The following is a 23,066-nucleotide window of genomic DNA, read 5'->3' as shown; positions in this document are numbered from 1 at the left end:
TTGTTGTTTGCGTCACCTCGTACAGTCGTCCCTATCAGTTTCGCGGCCTTTGGTCGCGCGCCCGTTATACCCCGAGACGAGACAGTTTCACGTGGCGCCTGTTGAGAAAAGGGGCCTTCTCTGCGAAGTCCGTTAATTTTTTTCTTGATTTATCCATCCCATGTTTTGCCTATATTCTCATTCGGCATTTCTTTGATTTTCTCACAAGGTACGCCCTCGGCTTTCCTGCCTGTTTTTTTTCACCAATACCGGTGTGCACGCCCGGATCGAGCGCCGCATCAACCTGCAAGCGGTGTCGCCACCACGGTCGGGTGACCTATTGTCGTCGACATCATTTGCTCCCTCTCAGTCGTCATCCGTTATAACATCGACACGGTCGACACCCAAGCCGAAACCCTTGGGTTTTCTCATTCCTGCCCTGTTTCGGGAAAGCGGCCTACGAGGGACAACCAGCACAAGTTGCGACGAGGGGTCCCTTGTACATCATGGTCACTTTCTGAAGATGAGAAGACCGCATCTCAGAGAGTGACCCAAGAAAAAAAAGTAACTCGACTTTTCCCCATGCAAAACATGGGGCTGAGCATCCCATGTCTGGCGCGTGGTGCTGAAAAAATGCTTCTCTCGCTTTTTTTATGCGGACTGCCTTCGTCAGACATGAACGTGACGCCGGACTTCGCTGCCCTGTCTGTACACCTCAACTTTTCGCTAGCCTTTCCTCCAGAGTTCGTGTCCGCTGCCGAGGCACATTTTTGCTCATGCACTCGAGAGAAACGTGTGCGTTTGAGCCCTCAACTTATTCTCTGTACCTTGCTTCCCATACCCAGACGTTGATTTCTTGAGCGGATTCACCGGAAAGTCGCGAGTTTCTGCGGTCTGACTCGAGCTCGAAATTCTCCGCGGAAAGCACCGGCGCACTTCCTTTCGTGAAGACGAAAAAGCCGCTGAAAGGCGCCGCATTCCCTACAACTACAAGCTGAACTGCCGAGAAACGCAGCGAGGCCAGCTATACAGTGAAACGAACTACCTTTGTGTCGGCTAGTCGTTGGTTTTATTCTCATCTGTACGCAGGATGGACGCCGCCCATCGTGGAGGAAAGAGCCCAGTAGCTCTCCTCTCGATTTCGTTTTTCGTCGCCGGCGGCATTGGATGTCGAGTCAGGAACTCGTCGGGCGTTCGAGGAATTGCCAAGGTTGTGTAAATACACGGTGTATTTGCCCGTGAGTATATAAAGACAGACGGTCGTTGACACTGTATCCGGATAAACTATGAGGGGTTTCTGGCTGAAGTGTCTCTTCGCCGATGTGTCCTGTCGGCTACCTCGAGTCTCTCCTACTGAAGTGCTTGGACTTCTCCACGTGCCGGACGTCCGTCTGCAAGCCTGCTAAAGGAATGCAAGAGGGTATCCTAAATGACCGTCTGTTTCACACAGCGACCCCCACAAAAACCGGAAACCCCCAATGTCGGGGACGTTGAACCTTGAACTTCCTGACTTCAGAAAAGGGTACATGTTTTTTCTGTCAAAAAAGACTTTCTGCGCAAGAGGCCCTCCGTCGATTCCGCTACCCTTACGTGAGCCCCATCGACCCACCCATTCTTCCGACCTTCCGTCGTCGAGTTGGCTACGCATGCAACGAGTGCCTCAACTACTGGAGCTAGAACCTAGCTTTTCTCTCCAGAGTAAAGACTTGAATACACCCCGGAGAGAGGGAGACCGTCAAACGCTGAAGCGCGTTTCTGCTTTCGTTTCGCTGCCTTCGAGTCCTCGACGACTGCAGTTCCGCCCTTTCTGCGTGCGGCCTCCGTGAGCTCCTCTGGCTTCCTTCGGAGTCCTTTAAGTTGCTTTTTCCCTGTTAATCCTGGCTTTGCTTCCACTTTCTCGTGCCCGCCATGCCGCCAGAGGGCGGACGGCGCAGCCGAGAGCCGCGCCCGTCTTTCTCGGTTTCATTCGCGTCCTGTCCTGCTCTGGAGGAACCGGAGAGAGGAGACACTCCAGGATCCCCGGGCTCCGAGGAGAGAAGACAAGACGGCGCAACTGAAGCCTCTGACGAAGGAGAGAGACAGAGGGCCTTCCGAGACACCCTGCAGCTCTTCAACACTCCGCCCTCAGAGCGAACAGCGACAGACGTAAAACCTCGATCGACTTCACCTGTTCCCCCACGAAAAAAAACGGCGACAATGTTGTGTAGTTGCATCCTGCGTAGCACATTGCTTGATGTCTGGTATAGGAGACTGTGACTGCCATGTGCAACAATCTCTGCGAGCCCGTCTGCCTGTGGAGCTTTACTTTCAGACTTTTGTGAGTGCGTGGTATCGCATGCAGCCACATTCAGCTATGTGCATACAGATGTTTATTGTAGGGCATGTGCGTGCACCAGATTGTGCGTTTCCGCTACGACTTTGCCTGCAGCAGGTTTCTTATGTGAAAAGGGAAAGACAGTGCGCAGCCACACCGGCGATCGGCTGCGTTCGCAAGAAATAACGCAGCTCCGGTGCTTGTTTTTTCTCTCGTTTGCCAGACGCAGTCTCACACAGGAAAGACGGCACGGATTGGCTACTCACTTTCTGGAATCAAAACGTCGACGCGTATCTGTAAATCGCATCTATCTGTCACTTTCCAACCGTTTTTTCTCCCTCCATCTACAGCGCTGTATCTGTCAGCCCACCACCTATATATATATATATATATATATATATATATATATATATGCATGCAAGTGCATGCGTATGTCGAGGTGTACGTGCGTAGCTCTCTGTAGTTCGCCGCAAGCACGTTCGTTGAGATGCCTGTTCAACTCTTCGTATAAAAGGATATCTGTGAACCAGTCGAATGTATTCGCTCAGTGTGAATTGCGGACTCCCCCTTTTGAGGCGCATGCGCGCAGGTCCGGCGGATCCAAGAGCTGGGAAAAGGAAACAAATTCTTCAAGGAGCTGGATGCCGACATCTGTTTTGAGGTTTGCCGCCACATGAGCTACCTCGAAGTGGAAGAAAATCGAGTTCTCTTTCACAAAGGAGACGCAGGTCAGGAGCCAACAGAAGCGAAGTCAAAACCAATGTCAACGACGAAGAGAAGAAAAAAAATCTCTACGTAGATACTTTTCCAGAAGAACAGGCATATGTAATTCCTATATAGATATATAGATATATAGAGAGGCGGGGGAATTTGCATGCGCGTTGCACTTTGGAAGCCTTATGCCGGGGTGGATTGATTTCGGGTTGTGTGTGCGTTTCGGAAACGAGAGTCAGAAGCAAGGATGGTCTTCTTTCTCTCGTTTCTCCTTTCTTCACTGGAGTTTCTCAAGCCCTCAAACCTGAAGTGTCCACGGCAGAACCAATCAGCGTATGGAGTTCGCAAGGGCGCACTCTGGAGTACCCGCCATGCAAACGAACTTCTTGCATTCGTGTTTTCAGTTCTTCAATACAGACATGAATGCATGCTTGTTCTTGCATGCGCACCCATCTGTGCACGGCCGCATGCACAGATGGGTGTTTCAGTATGGAGATGCAGATATCTCATGGACACTCGGGAGGCCGGCTTCCTGGGGTTTGTCGCATCGTTCGTTTTCGTCTTTTCTCTTGATCAGCGGATAAGTGGTACCTCATTCTGCGCGGCGCCGCCGGGGTGTACGTTAACGAGACAGCCAAGGAAGCCGGCGCCATCGCAGCGGCACCTGACGAGGAGACAGGAGGGCCTCCTTCTCGAAGTTCCTTCTCAGGTCCGCGCCTCCACGCCGGTGCAATCACGCCAAAAACACGAAAAACACAAAAAACACGGGAAAAGGCACGCGTGCAAGAAAGAAACAGAAAAAACAGAGACAGGTACAGTTTTTTCTCCAAGAAAACCAGGCAGATAAAAATACAAATATATATACTCATATATACATATAATATAAATCGTATATGTGTTTGGTCATAATTATGTATGTACTGGGGAGTCCTGGAAACAGGCAAATAGGTAAATGCATTTTAAAACGGAATCGAGATAAATAAATGTATGTGAGATGCTTCTGTGGGAACATGAGACGCAAAGAAATGGGTAAATGCATTCATGGCAGAGAACGAAGGAAATCCGAATATATATATATATATATATATATTCGGATTTCTTTATATATATAAATATATATAAATGTATGACGTAGACTTTGTGAATGGGGTCTTCGAGGGAGTATCGCGAGAGAGTCTTGTCTAAGAGCACTTTCCCCCGTTGCGTTTTCTGTCGTTCGTTGCCTCCTTGCCTTCTGTTGGTGTAGAGCCTCTCTGTTCGGATTCGATTAGCTTTCTGGGGGTGCCTTTCCTAGGGGTCGGTCTCTGTCGCCTCTGGAATTTTAGCATGAATTGCTGTCTTTCTGTATTCGATTTGCTCCTGTGAGGCCGCTGGTTTTTGTGTTGGCTGCCATCCTTAAACCAGAGCAAATACGAGAAGCAGCCGGCCTTCCGTCGTTTCTACTCTCGCTGACTTATTCATTTCCTGACCTCAGTTTCGTTTCCATCTCCCCTCTTGTCTGTTTGTGGTTCGTCCTTTTTCTTCTCTGTACGCCCCCACCAGTCTCTGTCTCTACTCTGTCACCTGCTGCCTCTCCGCACCTCCTTCGACGGTTGCCTGCATGCGTTTTTCCCCTGCTTTCCTCTGCTGCATGCACAGCAGAGAGGCGAGTCTCCATTGTGGGCTACAACGACGAAGCAGCAGATGAAGGTAGGAAGGATATTATCAAAGTGAATATCATGGTATTTGTACAGCTCGCGTGTAAATGTTGGTTTCTCAAGTATACACTGGATACTACTAAACTTAGTGCACTGAACCGGATGGTCATGAAGACCACGAGGGAACTGGGATTCGGTGAACAAAGGCCTCCAAAATCTGCGTTGAAAACTTTAAAACGCGAAGCAATGCACAACGCATCTTTCTGCATCGTCAGGAAACCACTTTGACGAATCATGCACAGGTTCACAAGATGCACAGAACACGAGTTTGCTGCGTTTCCCGTAGTTAGGGTGTCTGTACACCGAGACTTGGACAGCCCATTGGGAGTTCAGCTTTGTTGAACGTCTGAAAGACTACGCCACGTTCACTTCAGTTGGTCGCCTTGGACTCTGGGAAATGTTTTGAAGTTTTTGCGTGCCCTTTCGCAAACCATGGGGCCTGCAAAGCTTTCTCGCATCAGACATGCCATGACAAATAGACTGCGAAGCCGGGACTCAGAGTGTCGATTCTGAAGATAGTCTTGGGTGGGCACGGTGTCCAGGGTAGGCAGTTGAGCAGCCCGCCACCAGGTGTGTCAGTTCTGCGAGAGACAGGAAGGCTTTTTCCCCTGTCTCTACGCAAGAATCGACGAGACTCAGAGCAACTCACGCATGCACGTTATCACCATTTCTCTTCTTTGATTGGGTCTCATAGCACCAGTTCATTTCCGCTCGTTTGCGTCGCTTCTGATTCTGTCGATCTTTCAGCTGCTCTCTTTCCACCAGCGAGGGAGAAGATTTCACAAGTCATGTTCTGGAGTTCTGCATACTGTCTTTAGGCCACAGCCGTGCTCCGACTCCGGTTTAGGCAACACTGGCTCTTCGAATACTTCTTGAAAAAGAGGAAAAGCACTTGGGACAGCGACGCCTTCCTCACTGGCTAATGGCGTCGAGTCTGCTCGTCGATGGTTGCGAGTGTGTTTTCTCTCTTCCTTTTCCAGACAGCGACCCTTCCTTGGATTTCTCCCGTATCGATTTGGACAGTTGCGTGGCAGTGCTTGGAGTTGGCGATTCATTTGGAGAGCTAGGTGAGTATGTTTCCCCTTCGTTTTCTCTCTCGTTTCTCGCTTTTCTCTTCCTTCCCCGCATTTGCTCGGTCCTCAGTTCTTCTCGTTCACGCTCGCCGTGCCATTCTCTCCTTCCTTTTTTCCAGGTCTAATTCGAAACGACGTAAGATCTGCAGCTCTGATCACCAAGACTGCATGCGCCTTCTTGACCCTGGACAAAGCGTCGTTCGACCAGTGCCTCAGGACCTCTCTCCAGAGAAAGACTGACGAGAAAGTAGGCCGAAAGAAACGTGTCTACAAGGCTCAACAGGCCTGTACGCGGCAGAGACAACGACTCGCTTGACTGCGCCGAGGAACGAGAGCGAAATCGTCGTCCAGCTCCCAGATACGCTTGCCATATCGACGTGGCTGCATGTGATACAGCTCCCGCGTCCGGGGTGGTATGCGGGACCAAACAAATCCATCTTTATCGATGGAGATCCTATACTCGGCTCTCCGCGACGTCACCGCTAGTTCCCAGAGAGCATTTCATGTGCGCAAGGCAGAAACGAGCCAACTGCTTTCTCCAAGAGACACTAGCACACTGCATTCCGGCTTCACCCTCCAGTTTCTTCGCCGCCAGAGCTCGTCTTCTTCTTCCTGTTTCCCTCTGTCGCAATCGTTGACCGCTTGCGGCCTGCGCGGGATGTCCATACACCGCTTTAACACATCGAGCTCACGGATGTTCTCTGTTTTTCAGGTGACTCGACTCCGCGCCGTCCTTCCCGGCGTTCGTGACCTGCGCAGACTCATTGTGGAGCAAATGAGTTACTTCTTTCATCTCCAAACATTCCCTAAAGACTTCGTTTTCGTGAAAGAGGGCGACCGCTCCGACGCTCTTTTTCTTCTTCTCGAGGGTATGTCCTGGCTCTCAAGGAAATGTCTCCTTTACTCGAACTGAAGTCTCGGAAGCGAACCCCGAACCAAGTGGGGAGTTTTGCGTGTGTACGCGCTCGAGTGGAAGCCTTTGCAATCATAGATGCGCCGCCCGCTTCCGCCAAAAAACGCTGTGTGTACAAACACCCTGTGGGCTCTCAAGAGATACACAGAAGCACGTAGAGACATATGTAGAGTCATTCGTCATCTGAGAGCTCCTGGAAAGTCGCTTTTTTGAGAGATCTGTAGAGATGAGGGGCTCTCGTCAAGTGGAGGGACGTTTGTGTTTTTTGAGGTAGACCCCCCCAACATGGTAGCAGGAAACACCATATGTTCTTCGAATCGAATTTCTTTTTACACATTGCCAGGCGAGTGCGTTCTCCGACACCATCGGAAACGCTTTCCAGGGGATTTCGGGGCCTTCAGGGTTCTTCCTCCATCGCCTCAGATGCCTGCGGAGAAGCTGGGTGAGACGAAAGCTTTCTCGACCCTCTAAGGCGACTGCGCCAGATTCGTCAAACGTGTGTGTACGCCACAGGGTCTCCATCACTTCTGCGTTGACTGCCAGACTGCTTGTTTTAGCCTGTGAGGGACGGCCTTTCTCGAGCTGGTGGGCCGTCAACCGCTGGGGAAGGTTCCGCTACAGTTGCGTTGTGCCGCGCTCTATTGCTCCGCGCAGAATCGTCGCTAAGCTCGTTGCATGCAAAGCACTCCTCAGATGGATGTTCCAGCGTTCTTCAAATTTCCTTAAAGCGCCAACAGCGCAGCATCTTCCTCTCTTCCCGGCCTCTTCCATCAACACTTTTCTTTCTATCGACACAGCATGCAGTCTTAGGAAGCAGCAAAGGCCAAGAGTTACCACAAACACGAGGAGCAGCAGGCGAATCGTATCTCCAGATGCCGAATGTGAACCTGCCCGTCTAAAGACAGATGCAACATGTCTAGTTCACATACACGCACACCTATGAATATACCGACCTTCACATGATGCTGTCGACCCGGGTCAATTACACAGGGGCGTCTTGAACTCTTAATGCAATTCCTACACATCGTCGGGTCATGGACGTCATGTTCTCAATGCCGGATACATAAATATAAAACAGTATTTCTTTGATTGGGCCAAACACTTGGCACGTCCCAATCACATCTCTGTTCACTTTTAGAGAAGCACAGACTGGCTTATGGGCGCGAGCGGTCGTGGTTCTTGAACACTGAAGTCGTCTTCTGCGTTCGGTTTCTCTCTCGTGTCAGTTGCACAATTTCGCTCCCTGTTCTGTTGCATGCAGATGAAGCTATTTCTCGAATGGAAGCCCAGATGACTGACGGAGCTCGGAGAGACATGTGGCTTCCTGGGTCGACTCCTGCGTCCCAAAGCATCGCCTCTTTGTCGGAGCACTGCGACGGCGTCGCCGGCGCGATTTTCAAGTCCTCGCAGGTAGCCTCGAACTCGGCGCCCGTCGCACATTGGACACGATACAAGCATGGCACCTGTTTCTTCTTGTTGAAAACGCCTTGCTTTGTTCTGCCTGCCTGTGACCGTCGATTTAGTCTTCGTGTCTGCTTTTGTGCCGTCTCCGTCTCTCTCTCGGCTGCCACCCTTCCTCCGAACAACATGTATATACTCTCAAGTTCCCTCTCCCTCTTCTCGCCCTCTTCTCTCCCTCTTCTCTCCCTCTTCTCTCCCTCTCCTCGTCTCTGCCTTCGTTTGCCCTTGTCAGTTCCTCTCTCTCCTTGCCTTCTTCACTCCGTCCACGCCCCAGAAGGATCTGGCGCCCTCTCTGTGTTTCCTCTGCAGGTTGCGGGGTTGGTCGCTTCTCCGTCAAGAGGCCGTTCCGCCTCGGCCTCGGGCGCAGCTTTTCCGCGCGACTCTGCGCAGACCCGCTGTTCCTCTCGCGCCGGTTTCTCCTCATCGCCTACGACGCGCGCGAGTGGCAGAGATCCTTCTCCGGCGCAGACTTCCCGCACTCTGCAGGAGGAGCTCCACCCAACTGGCAGACGAAGAGAGCCACGAACTCCGCGCGCCGAGCGTCTGAACATGGAGGAAGTGGACGTAGGGTTTCTTGCCCGCGGGGCCGTCGTCTGTGCTGCGTCTGTTCTCTTCGACCTCGAAGAACCTCTCACCGTCGCGGTTCGCTCCGCCACTGCTGTTGCCTTCAAAATCGACAAAGCCGACCTGTACAGACACCTGCCCACCAGTACGTCCTGCGAGGAACCCGCGTGGACACGCGTAACGAGTTCGAGAGAAGAAACAGAAATCCCCTTCTCGGTCACAAAAAACGAACGCACATGCAACTCGAAGCCATACAAAAATATGCACACCCACTTCCACAAATATATATATATATATATATATGCATATATATGTATATATATGTATATATGTATATTTAAATATATCTACGTAGATATATATATATATATGCATATGGGGTATATATTATAGGCGCATGGGGCTCAAGACCGTGTACAGGTTCCGCGAGTGTGATGGTGTTGGCGCAGTCTCCTATTTCTCGAGGACGCAGTGAAGGTTGCGTTTCATCCTCCATTTTTCGATGTGTCCAGGCCCTTTGCATTTTCTTCCAGCTGCTGTCCTCTCTCTTCAACACCTCGTCCCGTTTTCTTCGGCCTCTGGTTTGACTGCATTTTCGACTTTCACGCCTTTGACGGCGACTCACACGTTGCGTCGTCTGGCGCTGCGTGTGTTGGTGTCTCTGTTCCTTCGACTTGAGCTCCACAGTTTTGCTTCTCGTTGCCTCCCGATTGCTTTTTTCCCCAAACGTTTCTCAGAAGTCCAGGATGCCCTTCGTCGAGTTAGCTACCTCTTTGCGCTTCACCTCCATGCGCGGATACAACAGCAGCGCGAACGGTTGAACCACCACGAGGGGTTTCAGAGCCTTCAAGGGAGTGGACTTGGAGCCTCCGAGGCGAGCTTGGGCCAGACACGAGGCCTCCCTTCTGTAGAGAGCCGCGTCGCGTCGCGTCTCGCTTCTGCCTCCGGTTCCTTCCTTAACTCCGCGTATCGCCGCGAACGATCGTGTCCACAAAGAGGTGGAGACGACGCAACTGGACCTCCGACGAGGTCGCATCTCCTTCCTCTCGAAAGCTCTCCGTTTATGAGCCCTCAGAAGCAGGCAGCTCTCCGCTCTCACCGACTGCCATGCCGCGCCTTGACTGGTGAGACTCTCTCGCATTTGTCGACGTCAGTCTGTCGTTCCGGTCCTTTGTGCGGGGCCTTCGCCCTCCGTCGCTCTCCCCTCTGCAGATCAATATCTCTCAAATGACTGTCGATTAGCGACTAAACGTCAATAAAAGAAGCGACCTTTAGATTTTCCGTGCACCCTCTTTGGGGATCTGCCTTCAGAGATTGTTCAAGGCTCGCGTTGAACTGTTTCGCACGCTGTCGCACTTTCCCTTCAGACCACTTTGACCGCTTCACACGAAGCTTGGCGGAGTTCCAGCCTCACAAGGCCCTGCTTCACCGTTCCCAGCTTCTCGCGGCTCTGCAAACTCTGCGTGAGTCTGGTGAGTCACGCGGACGAAGAGCGTCGCCTTTGTCGGCTCCGCCGCCGCCCTTCAACTCGCCCTCGTCCCCGGTGTGTGGACAACCCGCGCCGCCAGCAGTCAGCAGGCGAGAGTCGCGGTGCGCGGCTCCCTCTCCGGCTCTCTTTCCGGTTCGTGTGTCTCGAGAAGGAGGTACGCATGCTGGCCAGAGGCCGCCGCGTCAGCCGTCCTCTTCGCCTTCTTCTCTCCCTGCGTCTCTCAGCCTCCTCTCGTCGAAGCGCAACAGCGTCTCGTGCCCCGCGCTCCTGGTTGCAGATCAAAGGCTACGCTCAGACACGCGGCGGTCGTCTGCGGTTTCGGAGCCTTCGTCGCGGTCTCGCATTTCGACTTCTCAGCTTCCGAAAGAACCTGCGACCGGCGCGCGGAACCTCCAAGAGGCAGCGGGGCCTGCGCATGCAGCCGGAGGAGCGGACGCGCTCTCTGAGCTACAGAGGGAGAGCCCTTTGACCTCCAGGGAACCGGGACGCGGCTCCGACCTGGAGGGGGATGATGCCACTGCGGACAACCAGCTCCGCGCACAATCTCTTCTCTCAGAGATAACAAAGGACAGAGAGGCTGAGGAAAGTGTGAGAGGCAGGAATCGTAACGACGACAATGCGAAAGGCAAAGTGACGGCTGAAAGAGCAGAAGCTAACTCGAGAGTCGGGACCGAGGAAGGCCTCACGGAGGACGGGTGCGGCGCATCTGAAACTTGTTTCTTTCCATGCGAAAGGAAACGAATCGCAGCCCTTCAAAGGGAGAACGATCTCGACTCTTCTTCGCCCGCCTTTCTTGTCATTTCCTCTCCTGGAGCGCACGTCGCTCCGCCCACACTCTCTGATGCATGTAAGTCCCCGGAGGCCACAAAAGAGAAACAGCAAGGCAGGAGGCGCGCAAAGTGGACAACGCGCGAGAAAAAATTGAGAGAGAACACCAGACAAAGACACGAGGGACGTCGCCGAGAATCGTTCGAAGACGGACAGAGAATGGCAGGAGAACAAAAGAGAAAACGCAAACAGAAAACACACGTAGGGATCCGTCGAGAGGAGGACAAGGCGAACTGAGATTTCCTGTCGCAATACCAGCAGACCCGAATATGGTCATGGGAGTCCCCCTGTTAGTATACAAGACGTTTTCTATCTATGACGAAAAAGAAAGGAACGTCTGGACCACATTCACGCACGCGCCACTGCTTACGGAGGCATTTGTCTACCTGAACATTCTGTCTACCTCAACTGTTGTTCGGACGAAGATAGGGCTTCCAAGCGAGGGAGGTGCGGGCACAGGCCGAAGAAGACCTTATGTTCTGGACCCGAAGAGCTTAAAAATTGTTCACGAGGATGCTTATACCTGAACGAATATATATATATATATATATATATATATATATATATATATATATATATATGTATATGCATAGAGCTGCAGAGATTGAGAGGGCGATCAGTATGTCTCCGAGCCGCGTTTACGCTGTATTCGGTAGACAGCACTGTTGATGTTCTCAATAGAGTTTTTCGTTCGATCTAGCGTCAACATGCTCCCTGTTTCTGTGGCACTGATATTCGCGCCTCTCTGAATATGTCGGCAAGTGGGGTGCATGCATGCTCTTCACAACCGTGCGGATCCTGTCTTCACTCCAGCTCTCGAGTATTTCTTTACGGAAATAAGTCGAGACGCAGTTGCCATCAACGACCACTGGAGTTGCAGCAGCGCGTCTCCGACGAACATCCGCAGAGCCGCGCCAGGGCGCAGCACATTTGACAATACAGGCGGCAGGCGCAATCCATTTTCTCTTCCGTTGTCCAGCAAGTCTCTCAACAGAGGCTCTCTCTACACGCGGAGCACCCCGAGTTTCCCTTCCTTCGGGGCGAGTTCCTCTGCTCCGACAAGGAAAGGTAAGAACACAGTCTTCGGCCGGAAGGGCAGTTGCGCTGGAACGTTTCGAAAACGAAGAGATCCTGCCAACTGTACTGAGTACCTGGGATGAAATCGCAACATGGTTCCTCTACGTTTCTGTCTGGAACTGTCCGTCGGCCGGTCGGAGTGGGGGTGGCGTTCACTTTTGAGGAACTTTCGGAGCAGAGTTGACTGAGGCAGAACACCTGCATACAGTGGAGAGTGGAAAACGAAGACAGGCGGCGCAGCGGATAGCGGCCTTCAGTGAAAGGGATGCAAAAACACGGGGCCTTAGTGAGTATGCGTAATACGCCTTCGGAGTGCGCCAATACCCTGTGCCCCTCGCGAAGCGGGAGGAGTGAAAGGAACCCGGTTTAATCTCATCGCCATCTCCGTACAAACCTCGGGATGGCTCATCGCTTTTGTTAGCTTTGGTTCTCCACTGAACGGAGGTCGTGACACCTTCTGTGCAGTTATCTTCGTCCTTCGCTGTGTGTGCCGCCCTCTCCGTGTGCCGTTGTCACTGTTCGAACTGCATCTGAAAAGAAGAGACAGAGGAGACGCACTCGGCACCCCTTCCCGTTTTTAGTATCTCTTGTTCCATAACCGGAGATAAGAAGAGTCACGGGATCCATTTTGACGCAAACAACTGCCCCTTCGTCCTCGCGGTGTCTCCAGTGTTTTCTCCTTTGCAGACACTCTTCTTCTAGCGAACTTGTCCTGGCACGTTCGCGTTCCCCTTTCAGGTCCCGTACCGCGTCCGCCCAACGACCGCGGTCGCAGCCCCCGAAGGGCCTTTGGAGCCCAGTCAGCGGTCGCGAGACCACGCCCCCGGGAAGAGCCCGAGAGTGCGCTCGAAAGGGGAGCCCTGAGAGAGACTCGGAGTCTCCGGCTTTCCTTGCCTCTTGAGCCACCAGTAAGGAGAATGGAGAACGCGTGGCGAGCTTCTGCATGTGACATTCCACCTTTGTCACAGAGGCAAACTGTAAAAATTGTTTTAGAAAGCGCCTGAGCTCTCAATCCACTTCTGCCGTATCCGTTGAAGCCTGCAAGCGCTGTCGACTCCTTTTGTACCCCGTTTTGATCAAATGCGGTTGTCTAGTTGAAGTCCCCCGAGCTGGCATGACGGTTTTCGCTCTGAAGATACTGAGTGGTTAACGGAAGGACTTTCAGAGATGGACACACTAATCCTTGAACAGCGTAATCTTGTCGTCGTGTAGGTAGTGCTGGTATTGGTGATAGAGTCATAATAGAAGTCACCAGCCACGCAACGCCACTCGGATAACAACCGGAAGCATAGCTATTTAAATCTTGTTTCGACGTCAGGTTGAGTTACGTATCTACCGGGAAGGAGCACCTGGAAGGACACGATGGATCTGTCGCACCCTCTGCAGGGATTTGACGACGAGCACGTGAAGGGGAGAGACCCGCCGCGCCTCTTGACGCAACGCGAGCTGGAATGGCACTCTTGCCAAGGATCTCGATAACGTGTTTGTACACTGTTGCAACGTGGACGGTTACGCTGCTTTAGGTTCAAACTGTTCACTGGACACGTTTGAATGTTAGCTGTTTACAGACCATTGGAGCGATGGTAATGCTATGCTATGGAGTGTTTTCATAAAGAGAAAGAGGTTTCATGGATTGTAGGTAGTATCAAGCGTTCGTTTTTTTATCCTTCAGCCGTTCTTTTGCTTTGTGCTGCATGCGTCACGATCGCCTCCAGCGCGGGGGGACGGATATTCCCGCCCACCCGTCTCCGACAACTGCGGCAGCAGTCCGTCGCTCTCGACATGCGCAGCAGCTGAAACTGGAGAAAATGATTCAAGAGGAGCAGGACAGTTTGGACGAACAGCTGCGGACAGAGAAGTCCCAGGCGACTGAGGCGGCTTCAAGGATGACTTTGCAAGATCCCTTGGCACTCGCCTCTGCGAGCAAGGCCGACGCGAACAGAGCCGCTTTATATCACGCTGGTCAGAGCGCCCCTCTGTCGACGGGGAACGCGGTGGAAGCCAATGGAGAGAGAAACATGCATCTACCGGGCAAGGGGTTCAGCCACGGGGACCGCACCCAAACCGGTGTAACCCCTCAGGTACGGTAGACGTAGACAGCAGGAGTCTCTGCAGAATGAACCAATGTGTAGAATGTCAAAGCCGTCAAGGGCTACCATGTGTTTTGTCAGCATCGCCGCACTCGCTCCACGAATTAATTCGGTGTTATTTCCCCTGAATTCGTCCCTCGTCGTTGGCTAGCTGGTAACCGAAGTGACCGTCCTTTGGGGGATTCGTCAACAACCCCGGCATGAGGTACGTGACGAGGGAGCCGCTGTCCTCGCCAGGCACGTTGTGAGACGGTAGAAATGATCGTCTGCCTCCGTTTTTCATCTGCGTAGAATTCAGATCCCAACTCCGAGCACACTTCCAGACGCGTCGCAGGCCTTCCAACTGCGAATCCGCCGTCAGTGCTCAGCGATTCGGTCGCTGCGGAAGTCGTTGCAGCAGCGTCGGCAGGTCTGGCTGCAGCTGTCGAGTTGGGTTTGATGATCAAACCGGAGCGAACTCACGTTCGACGCTGTATCCCGCCATCTCGGGTCGGAGCCGGTGTGTACCCCAACGAGACCGGTGCGAAAGGCTCCGTTCCTGCAGAGGGAGGAAAAGCTGCCCGCGGTGTCACTTATGCTGCGCCTGAGCTTGGTTGTTCTGGCCCACACTTCCGGAGAAAACCGGAACATTCGTGGGATGCCTCCACACGAATCCCTAGTGCACCCGCGGTAGACATCCGATACTCTACGCGAGTCCGGTCGCCAGTCCAAGGCACAGAGGACATGGCCGCCGATTCTCCCGATCGTTTGACAATTCGGAGACCGACAATTCCGCGACTCGACACGGAGTTGTTGTACCAATCGTTTGCAGGCAGTCGTCCAACATTCCACGGCGGAAGCGAGGGGGTCGAAGGGGTACAAAAACAATCGCCAGGTGGGCCCGCGACGGCCCTCGGCTGGAGAGGCAATTCCGGAACGACGACCACTTTTGGACCTGCTGCCGTGGGCAAGCGAAGTTCTTGGTTGTTGCTCATGGGTGTACCAGAGGACAGAGATTCGGCGCGCTTGTTAGGTGAAGCCTTAACAACCACTGGGGGTCTCCCACGTCGAGCTGGCGGTGTCGGTGGCGACCGCGGCGTTTCCCTCAGAGGTGTCGCTGCCAGCAGTCAGGAGTTGGTACGAGGCTTTGTCGACTCCGGTGGCGAGCAGCTTGTGAATGCGATATAATTGACGGTGGCCCCAAACGTACTGCTACGTTTCTGTGCAAAAGATGGATGTTCACGCGTATTGGTACGCGTGCACGCCTGTGCTACTCGCCACCCACCTCTTAGACATTATTCGGGCACCTGACAGTGAAGCGCATGTTGCGTTAGAAAAATGGATGTTGCATGTGTCCACAACGTGTCTACAGTGCAAGACTGTCCTTGATGGAGAGAGTTCTTGTCCCGCTGTCACGTCTTGGTTACACAGCGACTGATCCTGTGTCGGCTTCCCTGGGTTGACGTTGTATCTGTTGATTTATCAGGCGCCTCTGAAGTGTTCTTTTTTGCAGGCAGCAAGACGGGAGGCTCCTCGTAACGGCACAGGTGGGAAAAGCAAACGCAATTTCTATTCCTATTCTATGCACTTCCAAATGGCCATCTTTGAAGTCTCCGGATATAAGCGAGGAATGAGCCACGAGTACACTGTAATAGCTTTTGTGGTAACCTGACCAAGTTCCCAAACAACACAAGTTGCGTTTTCTTGCGAATCGTTTTATGACAGGGGGGGACGACGAAAATCTGCAAAACTCTTTATGAATTCGACTGGAAAGCACGGAGGAGCGGAGAGCCGTTCTATTCCGACAGAGTTCTTCCATCTGCACGAACCAGCTGCGTGGTGGCAGTAACTCTTTCCGTACATCTCTCAGGCCGAAAGATGTAATTGATCCTGTAAAATGCTGCAGAGGTCAACGAATGATAGTCACACTACGGAGAGAAAATGCTGCAAGTACAGCGGCTCTTCTTGTCATTTTTTGTCCTCACTCTGTTTAGATGCTTCGGACCTCGACTGGGATCTTTCGTTGCAGCTCCCAAGAAATGCTAGTCCGACAGCAACCCGACAGATGGTTCGTCAGGTTTATGGAAAAAAAATTCAGGAGCACTTGCAGAAACAGAAACGAGGGTCACTGCAGTAGTGAGCTGTATCTTCTGCGGGGTTTTAAAGGTGTAGAAACCTTCAGAAGAAAAATTCGGTTTCCAGGGCTCAGGCGCCAGGGGGTCGACTGCTTCTATCTTCATCGTGACGCCTTCTTGTCTAGTCAAGGCAGGGTGATGACCCTCCTCCAGGTAGGGTTGGCAGATGAAATAAAGCATCGTGTCTATTTCCTGTCTTTTCTTCTTCGCCTCTTCTACTTGTTTGTCTCTGCGTCCCTGTATGTAGGTATATCTGCGTGCAGCTCTTACATGTGTACTCTGACTGACGCCTGCGTACGTACGCTGTGTCGCGGTCGGGCTATCATATGCTTTAGTGTACCAATTAAGTGACTCTTGCGAAGGCAATGCTGATCCTTATGACCGTATGAGACGGTGCATTGTTATTTCACTTGAGTAATATTATTTGCAAACCTACTGTACGTGGATACGTATGGATGTGGGTGTTGCGGCATTGTTGTACGGTTTATCACAAGTACAGTGGGCACTTGCGTGGGATCTTTCATGAATGCCGTCACTTTTGCAGAGACTATGTTGCTCACATAATAGACTCCGACCATCGGTCTTCTTTTCATAAAAGTACTTCGTATAGTCTCGTAAAGCACTTCTTGTAACTTGAAAGTGCGACACTAGGCCTCAATAACGGCTCTCGAACGTCTAGCATCTCGATAAGAGCAGATATGTACTCGGCAGAGGATGCTATATCATGCATTGGTGCTCTTTATATTTAAGATTCACAAACAAAGTAGCGAACTGTCTGCCGGCGGAGTAATAAACTTAGGGTAGGAATGAAGGGTCTGGTAAGCATAATGGTTTGCCGCGTCGTGGCGTGATACACATGATCGACAAAGAGGAACGGACGGTTACGTAAACCAACATATCGTATGAATGGCGTAAACAAGTGCAACGGTATGCGTATTTATGTACACGAACCTGGTTGGCTACATACAGCTATGTGAAGAGACAAGCGTATTGGAACCAAGAATTACCCCTTCACGGCTCCTGCCCGCAAGGATTCTTGACTGTCCATTCAGTCAGCGCGTTCACATCTGATAAACTGGCGGTTCATCATTTCTTGCTCCTTTCTGCCACTCAGCGCTGCTGCTGCCTTCGAATTGCTGCTCCGGTGCAAGCGGCTGCATATAAAGGCGCTTGCGTCCAGCAACGCTTCTAGACGTACACCTGAAAACACCGCATACTACCAACGATCATGTTACTGAGGAAACCTCCTCCGGCATTTATCCCAAGACGGTCCGTAGCACATTACAATCCTCACAGAAACTTCAGTATCGTGGAAGCGTCACAAAGAACCTCTGTATTCATACGCACTCGAGGTGAACTTGTTCTCGGATGTTTCTATTTAAATACGTTTGCCGATTTGCCAGGTTGGCTTGAGTTCTTAAACACGGAAACATCAACTGGCGTCGGTGGCAGTCTTGATCCGAGTGTTTCTCGATCGCTAACGTTCTGGATACAGGTCACTAGAGAGCTCATAGCAACTGCCTCGCCTGCCCCCATCCCTTTCCCCGCCATAGAATTAACGTTGACGAAATGGAGTCTCACCAGTGTCTATGCCCGAGTTTTCAAGCATGTACACTACATCTTCTGTGGATACGTTCCCAGGTGCTACTCGAGGATAAATAACCTGCGCTTGTGGAGGCATTGATGGACGACATATATCTCCTGTAGTTCTATGGACGTGATGAACGGTGTGGGGCACGGCAGTGGTCGTAGATGTAGTTCCTGGTGAAATCATGCCCCGCGCCCATTTTTCGTCCGCTTCCAGTCTCTTGGCTGCCGCAGCTGCAGCTACAGCTGCTGTGGCTGCTGCAGGATCCACCCAGCGTGGAGAAGTAGGGAGAGGTACCGTAGCAAATGGACAACCTCCCAGACCAGCCACCGCAGTATCGACAACTCGAACTCCTCCGTGGACAATCGAAACTAGAATGTTGGCCAGAGCTTGCCCGTATGTGTCGTGAAGATGCATCGCCACAGTTCTGAAGCGAACATAAATTTGTCAAGACATAGATATCCTTTGATGCTTACGAGGGCATGATGCGAGAAGGGAGACTCGCATACCTGCTCGTTTTAGATTTTTCTGCGATTTTGCTGTGAGTGTGAGTCTCTTCCAAAACCTATAGCGCTCTCCACGTCCTCTGTCCGCGGAGTGTGCGCCCTCAAGTGGGCTATTGTTGCAAGCTATGTTGTATTGGCATGCTGGTGCATCTGCCCTGCGCAGCCTGGATCATGAAAAGTCGGTCGAAGTATAATCACTTGGGATAAACATAAAAATGTTATAATACACTCGCGGACGACTCACTCCATCGGAAAGTTGTTCCGATGAAGCTCTTCCATGAGGTTCAGAGTTGGTCCAGCGGTGCCAACACCGAGCGTGTCACCTGTGGAAAACCACATATCAGCACACAAGAAACTCGTAGGAAGAAAGGAGGTGCACTGAAGCAAGCGGTTGGCCAGAATGTGCAAGGTGCGCCGACGTTGCTTGTCTTTTATCGACACAAGGTTTTGTTTCTGAATAGGGTCACCATGGACAGCTAAGAAAGTCTCTGCTCTCTTCAACACTCTATATCACCCCCTGAGGATAATCCCCCTCTATAGTGATGCCGTTGCAAGGATGGAGTGCCTGAATGTGGGCACTCACCAAGACTGACTTCGTAGCATCCCATGTCAAGGAGGTGACGGGCGACTTGGACGACTGTCGTCGGAGCAACCTTGCCTTGATATGGGCATTCGAAAATGCACGAGACATACCTGAACACCACATATTTTGACATCTTTGAAAGAACAACGAAGTATCTGAAGTATCTGAAATGATATCGACGAGGAAAAACGAACAACTCTCTCTTGTCGGTCCCCACTTCGAATGAAGCCGAGGCACGAGGTGAGGGTGATGCGCTGCAGTGTTAGAGTCACTTTGGTCATGACACAAGCTGTAACGTATTCATCCGGTCGATAAACTAGACTTCTCTCAAAGGCTACTTGACATTGGTGGTAGATGCGGACAGGCCTTCAATGGCGCTCGAAACAATGGTATTTTGTAAATGACCTGGTTAATCCCGAGCAGGAAACTCATTATATAAACGATGTAATTTTTTCAAAGCAATGCGCGGCTCTGAAAGATGACGCACCCTCTCGTCTTGATGCCACGGTCGGCTGCCTCCCGCGCAATGACGCTGAACTTTTTTAAACTTTCTGACTGAGAAACCCCCAGACAGACAACATGAGTTCTGCTCTGAAGTTCATGCAAAAACACATGCACTCCAGACATCTGGACTTTCCTGCACGCATCAACCTCTTATGGAATTCAATCATCTGATGTTGTGTACATGGTTCAGGCCGGCCGGGTGTTAGTTACTCCAGTCAACCTCTAGCAGAAATGGATCCGACTAAATTATCTAGCCGACCACCGAAAGCAATGACGAGGGAATGAGTGAACCATCGAAACGGCAGTTCAAATGATGCATTCAGTACTCGCTGAACAAAAGAGCAAGCATTAAGCGGTTCTCTGGTCCACTAGCTGTTCGAACGTGATCGTCTTTACCACTGTCGTATTGATGTTCGCTCTGCAAAAAGCGTCAGTTGTGGCCGTGAACAGCGATATTTCCTGCGCACCGGCTTCAGCCGCTTCCTCAAACCCTCGCATGTTGGCAACTAAAACCTGCCACAACAGAGATGGTCACAACACCCCAAGTCAGGCAGCAGTTCGAGTAGCATCAAGCACAAAATATTAGGATGTTGTTCTACTTCAGCAAACATAGGCGTTACGTTAGGTGATGCAGTTTTGCTGGACGATTCGTTGTAGCAAGGGTCTAAGGTAAAAACTTCGATGTCGGAATACACACAAGAAGTACGCAAACGTAGAGTTCTGGCACAACCTCCAGCACATGAAAGATTATGAGAAGCGCATCTCTGCACCATTAATTATATAATAAAAATTTGACGAATGGCAAGCATGTGTGGAGGGGTTAGAACAGACGGTACACAGCAGCGAAAGGCAGTTTTATCGGTAGCGTGTGTAAACCGCATTATGTCCAAATAAACCTGATTGTAATGGTTTCAACAAACGGCCACTGCAGCAGCCTTTCTTTGACGGCAAATGGCATTTAAACAGCAAAAGGTTGCACTCCTCTGTATAGGATTTGTTGTGGCAATCACGATTAGTGATCGATACAGACACTCACTCAAAACCGAAAAATGAGCCCCGCTTATACGACGGATAAACGCATTACATCAGGGGAGGATAGTGTGCGTAGTTTTTGTTTTTCGAAAGACTGAACTGAATGTGTCAAGAACAACAGTACGGGAGACGTGTATCTGTAGGATCGTTCGGTATATCCTGTTGGAAAATGCTCTGACCTGGAATGTCGGGCTGAGACCGCCAATGTTTTTACTTCTGGAACAGAACTGGCGGGTGAGTGCTGCTGCGTCAGCCATTTGAGGCACTTTCACCGGGTTTACAAAAGATGCAATTTCGATCGTCGAGAGACCCGCAGCTGAAGAGGACACGGGAAAAAAAACATTTGCATGCAGTTGTCGTAAGAGACAAATTGTTATCCATTCAACCAACTGTGGAAGGTGAAGAACCTCCCATTCAGCACATTATGAAATACTGTCATGCGCACACAGGTGGATTGAATGGATGGGACTGTGTATTTTGTAAGGTTCATCCAAATACGGTTGAAGTGGGGGCCAGCTGCGCGGAGAGAAACCAACCCACTTTTGTCACCCGGGTTATTCAAACCAAATTCTAAAAAGATAATTTCAGTGGGTGGAGATGTTCGCATGATTGAGGACGACTCTCACCAAACAAATTGACCTATATATATATATATATATATGAGTGTAGCTCGATTTTGGCAAGTAACAAGAGATACTCGCTATTCTAAAAAGGCGGCGAAACAGCCCACCTGCCTAAAGGAAATGAGAAGTAGCTACACTGCAAAGCATCGGTGTTAAATACGTCCACATATCATTGTACCGCATCACAGAGAAGCATCTCACTTCATCTATGAACGTTTATCTATCTGTACAAATGAATGTTCACATGCGCCTACATACAGTTATTTATGTGTATAAAAGGAACAGTATCACTGAAACTCTGTTGCCGCGTGCGCACTTTCAAGCATATTGATGAAGGTGATCTTATCATCGAGCGAGAGAACCTTCTCCTCATTCTGAAGGCCGTCACGTGGAGAAACTTCAACGATCCGCACTTTCGGGATTTCCAGCCTATGTTTTGTGTCGTGGACTGTTGCTAGCCTCTGTGCGGCTCCTGTCGCCAGCTGCCGTGACGACTGCAGAAATGGGAAGCAGGAATTCTGCGGAGTCCTGGATCCTTGGAGCCAGCACGAACTTCCTTGAGCCCCAATTCCTGCCGGGTCCATCAATCCATTTTCCTTTCGTGAGCAGGCAGCCGGAACCAGGCAGGTGACGGGGGGGATCCAAAATGTTTTCTGCCCAACGAGCTGATCGCTTGGTCCGTCTTTCTCCAACGTCGCCTGCTGGTGTTTGCCATTCTGGCACTGCTGGTCGGTTGCTGACAACACAGTCAACCGAAAAGATCCTAATTCCTGCGGTCTAATAAGTGAACGACGCACAAGGTCAGCGACACTAAGCCTAAGCTGTACACCATTCTTGGCTTGGCAAATTGGCAGGCAGTTTGCTAGAGTGTGATACATCATCGTAAAATGGAAGCAAAAGTTGAAGCTTGCGTCCAAAATGCCAGAACAGAAACCCCGCTTCTAGTGGAGAGTCATGTTTCAGTGTTTCTCCCTCTCCCAGCCGGCTAGTATATTTGGATGAATGGTCTTTCCCTACTCAGGGGAGTTCTGGCAGGCCGTCCCGTAAACACAGGGTCGATTACGGGAATATCCGAAGGCAGGCATAAGCGGAAATCGTTGAAGGTATGCAGGAAAGGAGGGCCGGTGTGGCAAAAGAACAAGACCGTTCTGGGGGTTCCTTGTTCTGACACGTAGCACTGAGGGCATGCTATGGTGAAAATTGTGGAGCGCCCTGGCATCTGCAGCTCAGCCTCCGGAGTTCCTCCATCGGTCTGTTGAAAGAGCTTGCAGAAAATATGGAAAAGGGGAAAGCGGCTCTCTTAAGAAAAACACATGCAGGAGCTTAATGACAGCATACCAGAACAGAGGAAATCGATCATGGGAAGTGATCAAAAAAGCTTATCAAGCTGCTGGTGAGTACGATGGTCGGGGCATGCTACGGTCTTACGTATTCGAATTGCATGTATTGATGGAAGGTGTTCCAGCAGTGAGACCTGCCCTAGCAGACACGGCAAAAAACCGCGAATGTGGTTATGATAAAGAATACAACCATGCACACTGCACGGCCATGGAGTCTTCAGCCGTATCCAAATCGAGCGTACTACGCCGGCACCTTATGCCATGCAGGAAAAACACGCCGGCTTCCAAGGGACCCAGCAATCAGCTGTATGTGGTGTGAGTGAAACGCCTGGCTGAACTTGAGACAGAAAGGACGGACCATTATTCAGTTTTAGAGATTTTACATAAGTGCCCTAATTCGATTCCGTTTCATTGTTGTCTGCGGGTGTGTCGATCCCAAAGGTCAACTCACAAATTACAAGGACTGTATATGGAGCTGCGAAAGTGAGAAAGGTATCTTCTAAACTTTTGAAGGAGGAAATATGCCAGAAAGGACAAGTTACCCGTGTTAGTGATGAACAGGATATGGCTGTACTAT

General features: G+C 51.1%; 2 protein-coding genes across 2 annotated transcripts; one reads left to right on the top strand and one right to left on the bottom strand.

Annotated features, from left to right (window-relative positions):
- The first annotated feature begins 1 nt into the window (after position 1).
- Positions 2-17,022, top strand: TGME49_204440 (cyclic nucleotide-binding domain-containing protein). Its single transcript, XM_018779302.1, has 19 exons — positions 2-2,124; positions 2,517-2,738; positions 2,883-3,021; positions 3,585-3,716; positions 4,646-4,696; positions 5,685-5,771; positions 5,897-6,024; positions 6,490-6,646; positions 7,034-7,132; positions 7,952-8,100; positions 8,461-8,860; positions 9,453-9,839; positions 10,083-11,051; positions 11,846-12,100; positions 12,848-13,017; positions 13,825-14,190; positions 14,491-15,315; positions 15,692-15,725; positions 16,173-17,022. The coding sequence occupies exons 1-19, from the start codon at positions 1,888-1,890 to the stop codon at positions 16,313-16,315; spliced, it is 4,950 nt and encodes a 1,649-aa protein (XP_018637306.1). The 5' UTR covers positions 2-1,887; the 3' UTR covers positions 16,316-17,022.
- A 339-nt stretch (positions 17,023-17,361) lies between these two features.
- Positions 17,362-22,027, bottom strand: TGME49_204460 (hydroxymethylglutaryl-CoA lyase, putative; the record flags this gene model as incomplete). Its single annotated transcript, XM_002367677.1, has 9 exons — positions 17,362-17,513; positions 17,895-18,328; positions 18,652-18,730; positions 18,991-19,100; positions 19,478-19,545; positions 19,891-20,007; positions 20,706-20,842; positions 21,466-21,643; positions 21,947-22,027. 9 exons carry the CDS (start codon positions 22,025-22,027, stop codon positions 17,362-17,364), a joined length of 1,356 nt encoding a protein of 451 aa, XP_002367718.1.
- Positions 22,028-23,066: the final 1,039 nt, after the last annotated feature.

Source organism: Toxoplasma gondii, chromosome VIIa (assembly GCF_000006565.2).
Source record: "Toxoplasma gondii ME49 chromosome VIIa, whole genome shotgun sequence".
Taxonomy (NCBI): domain Eukaryota; phylum Apicomplexa; class Conoidasida; order Eucoccidiorida; family Sarcocystidae; genus Toxoplasma; species Toxoplasma gondii.
The sequence above is the reverse complement of the archived record's forward strand: the minus strand, read 5'-3'. Positions and strand labels throughout refer to the sequence as shown.

Bases quoted from the DNA above. Each gene is read 5' to 3' on its own strand.
- TGME49_204440 (XM_018779302.1), top strand. From the start codon at position 1,888: ATGCCGCCAGAGGGCGGACGGCGCAGCCGAGAGCCGCGCCCGTCTTTC. The intron at 9,840-10,082 runs GTGAGACTCTCT...CTTTCCCTTCAG, and splicing joins GCCATGCCGCGCCTTGACTG to ACCACTTTGACCGCTTCACA. The intron at 11,052-11,845 runs GTAAGTCCCCGG...TCTTCACTCCAG, and splicing joins GCCCACACTCTCTGATGCAT to CTCTCGAGTATTTCTTTACG.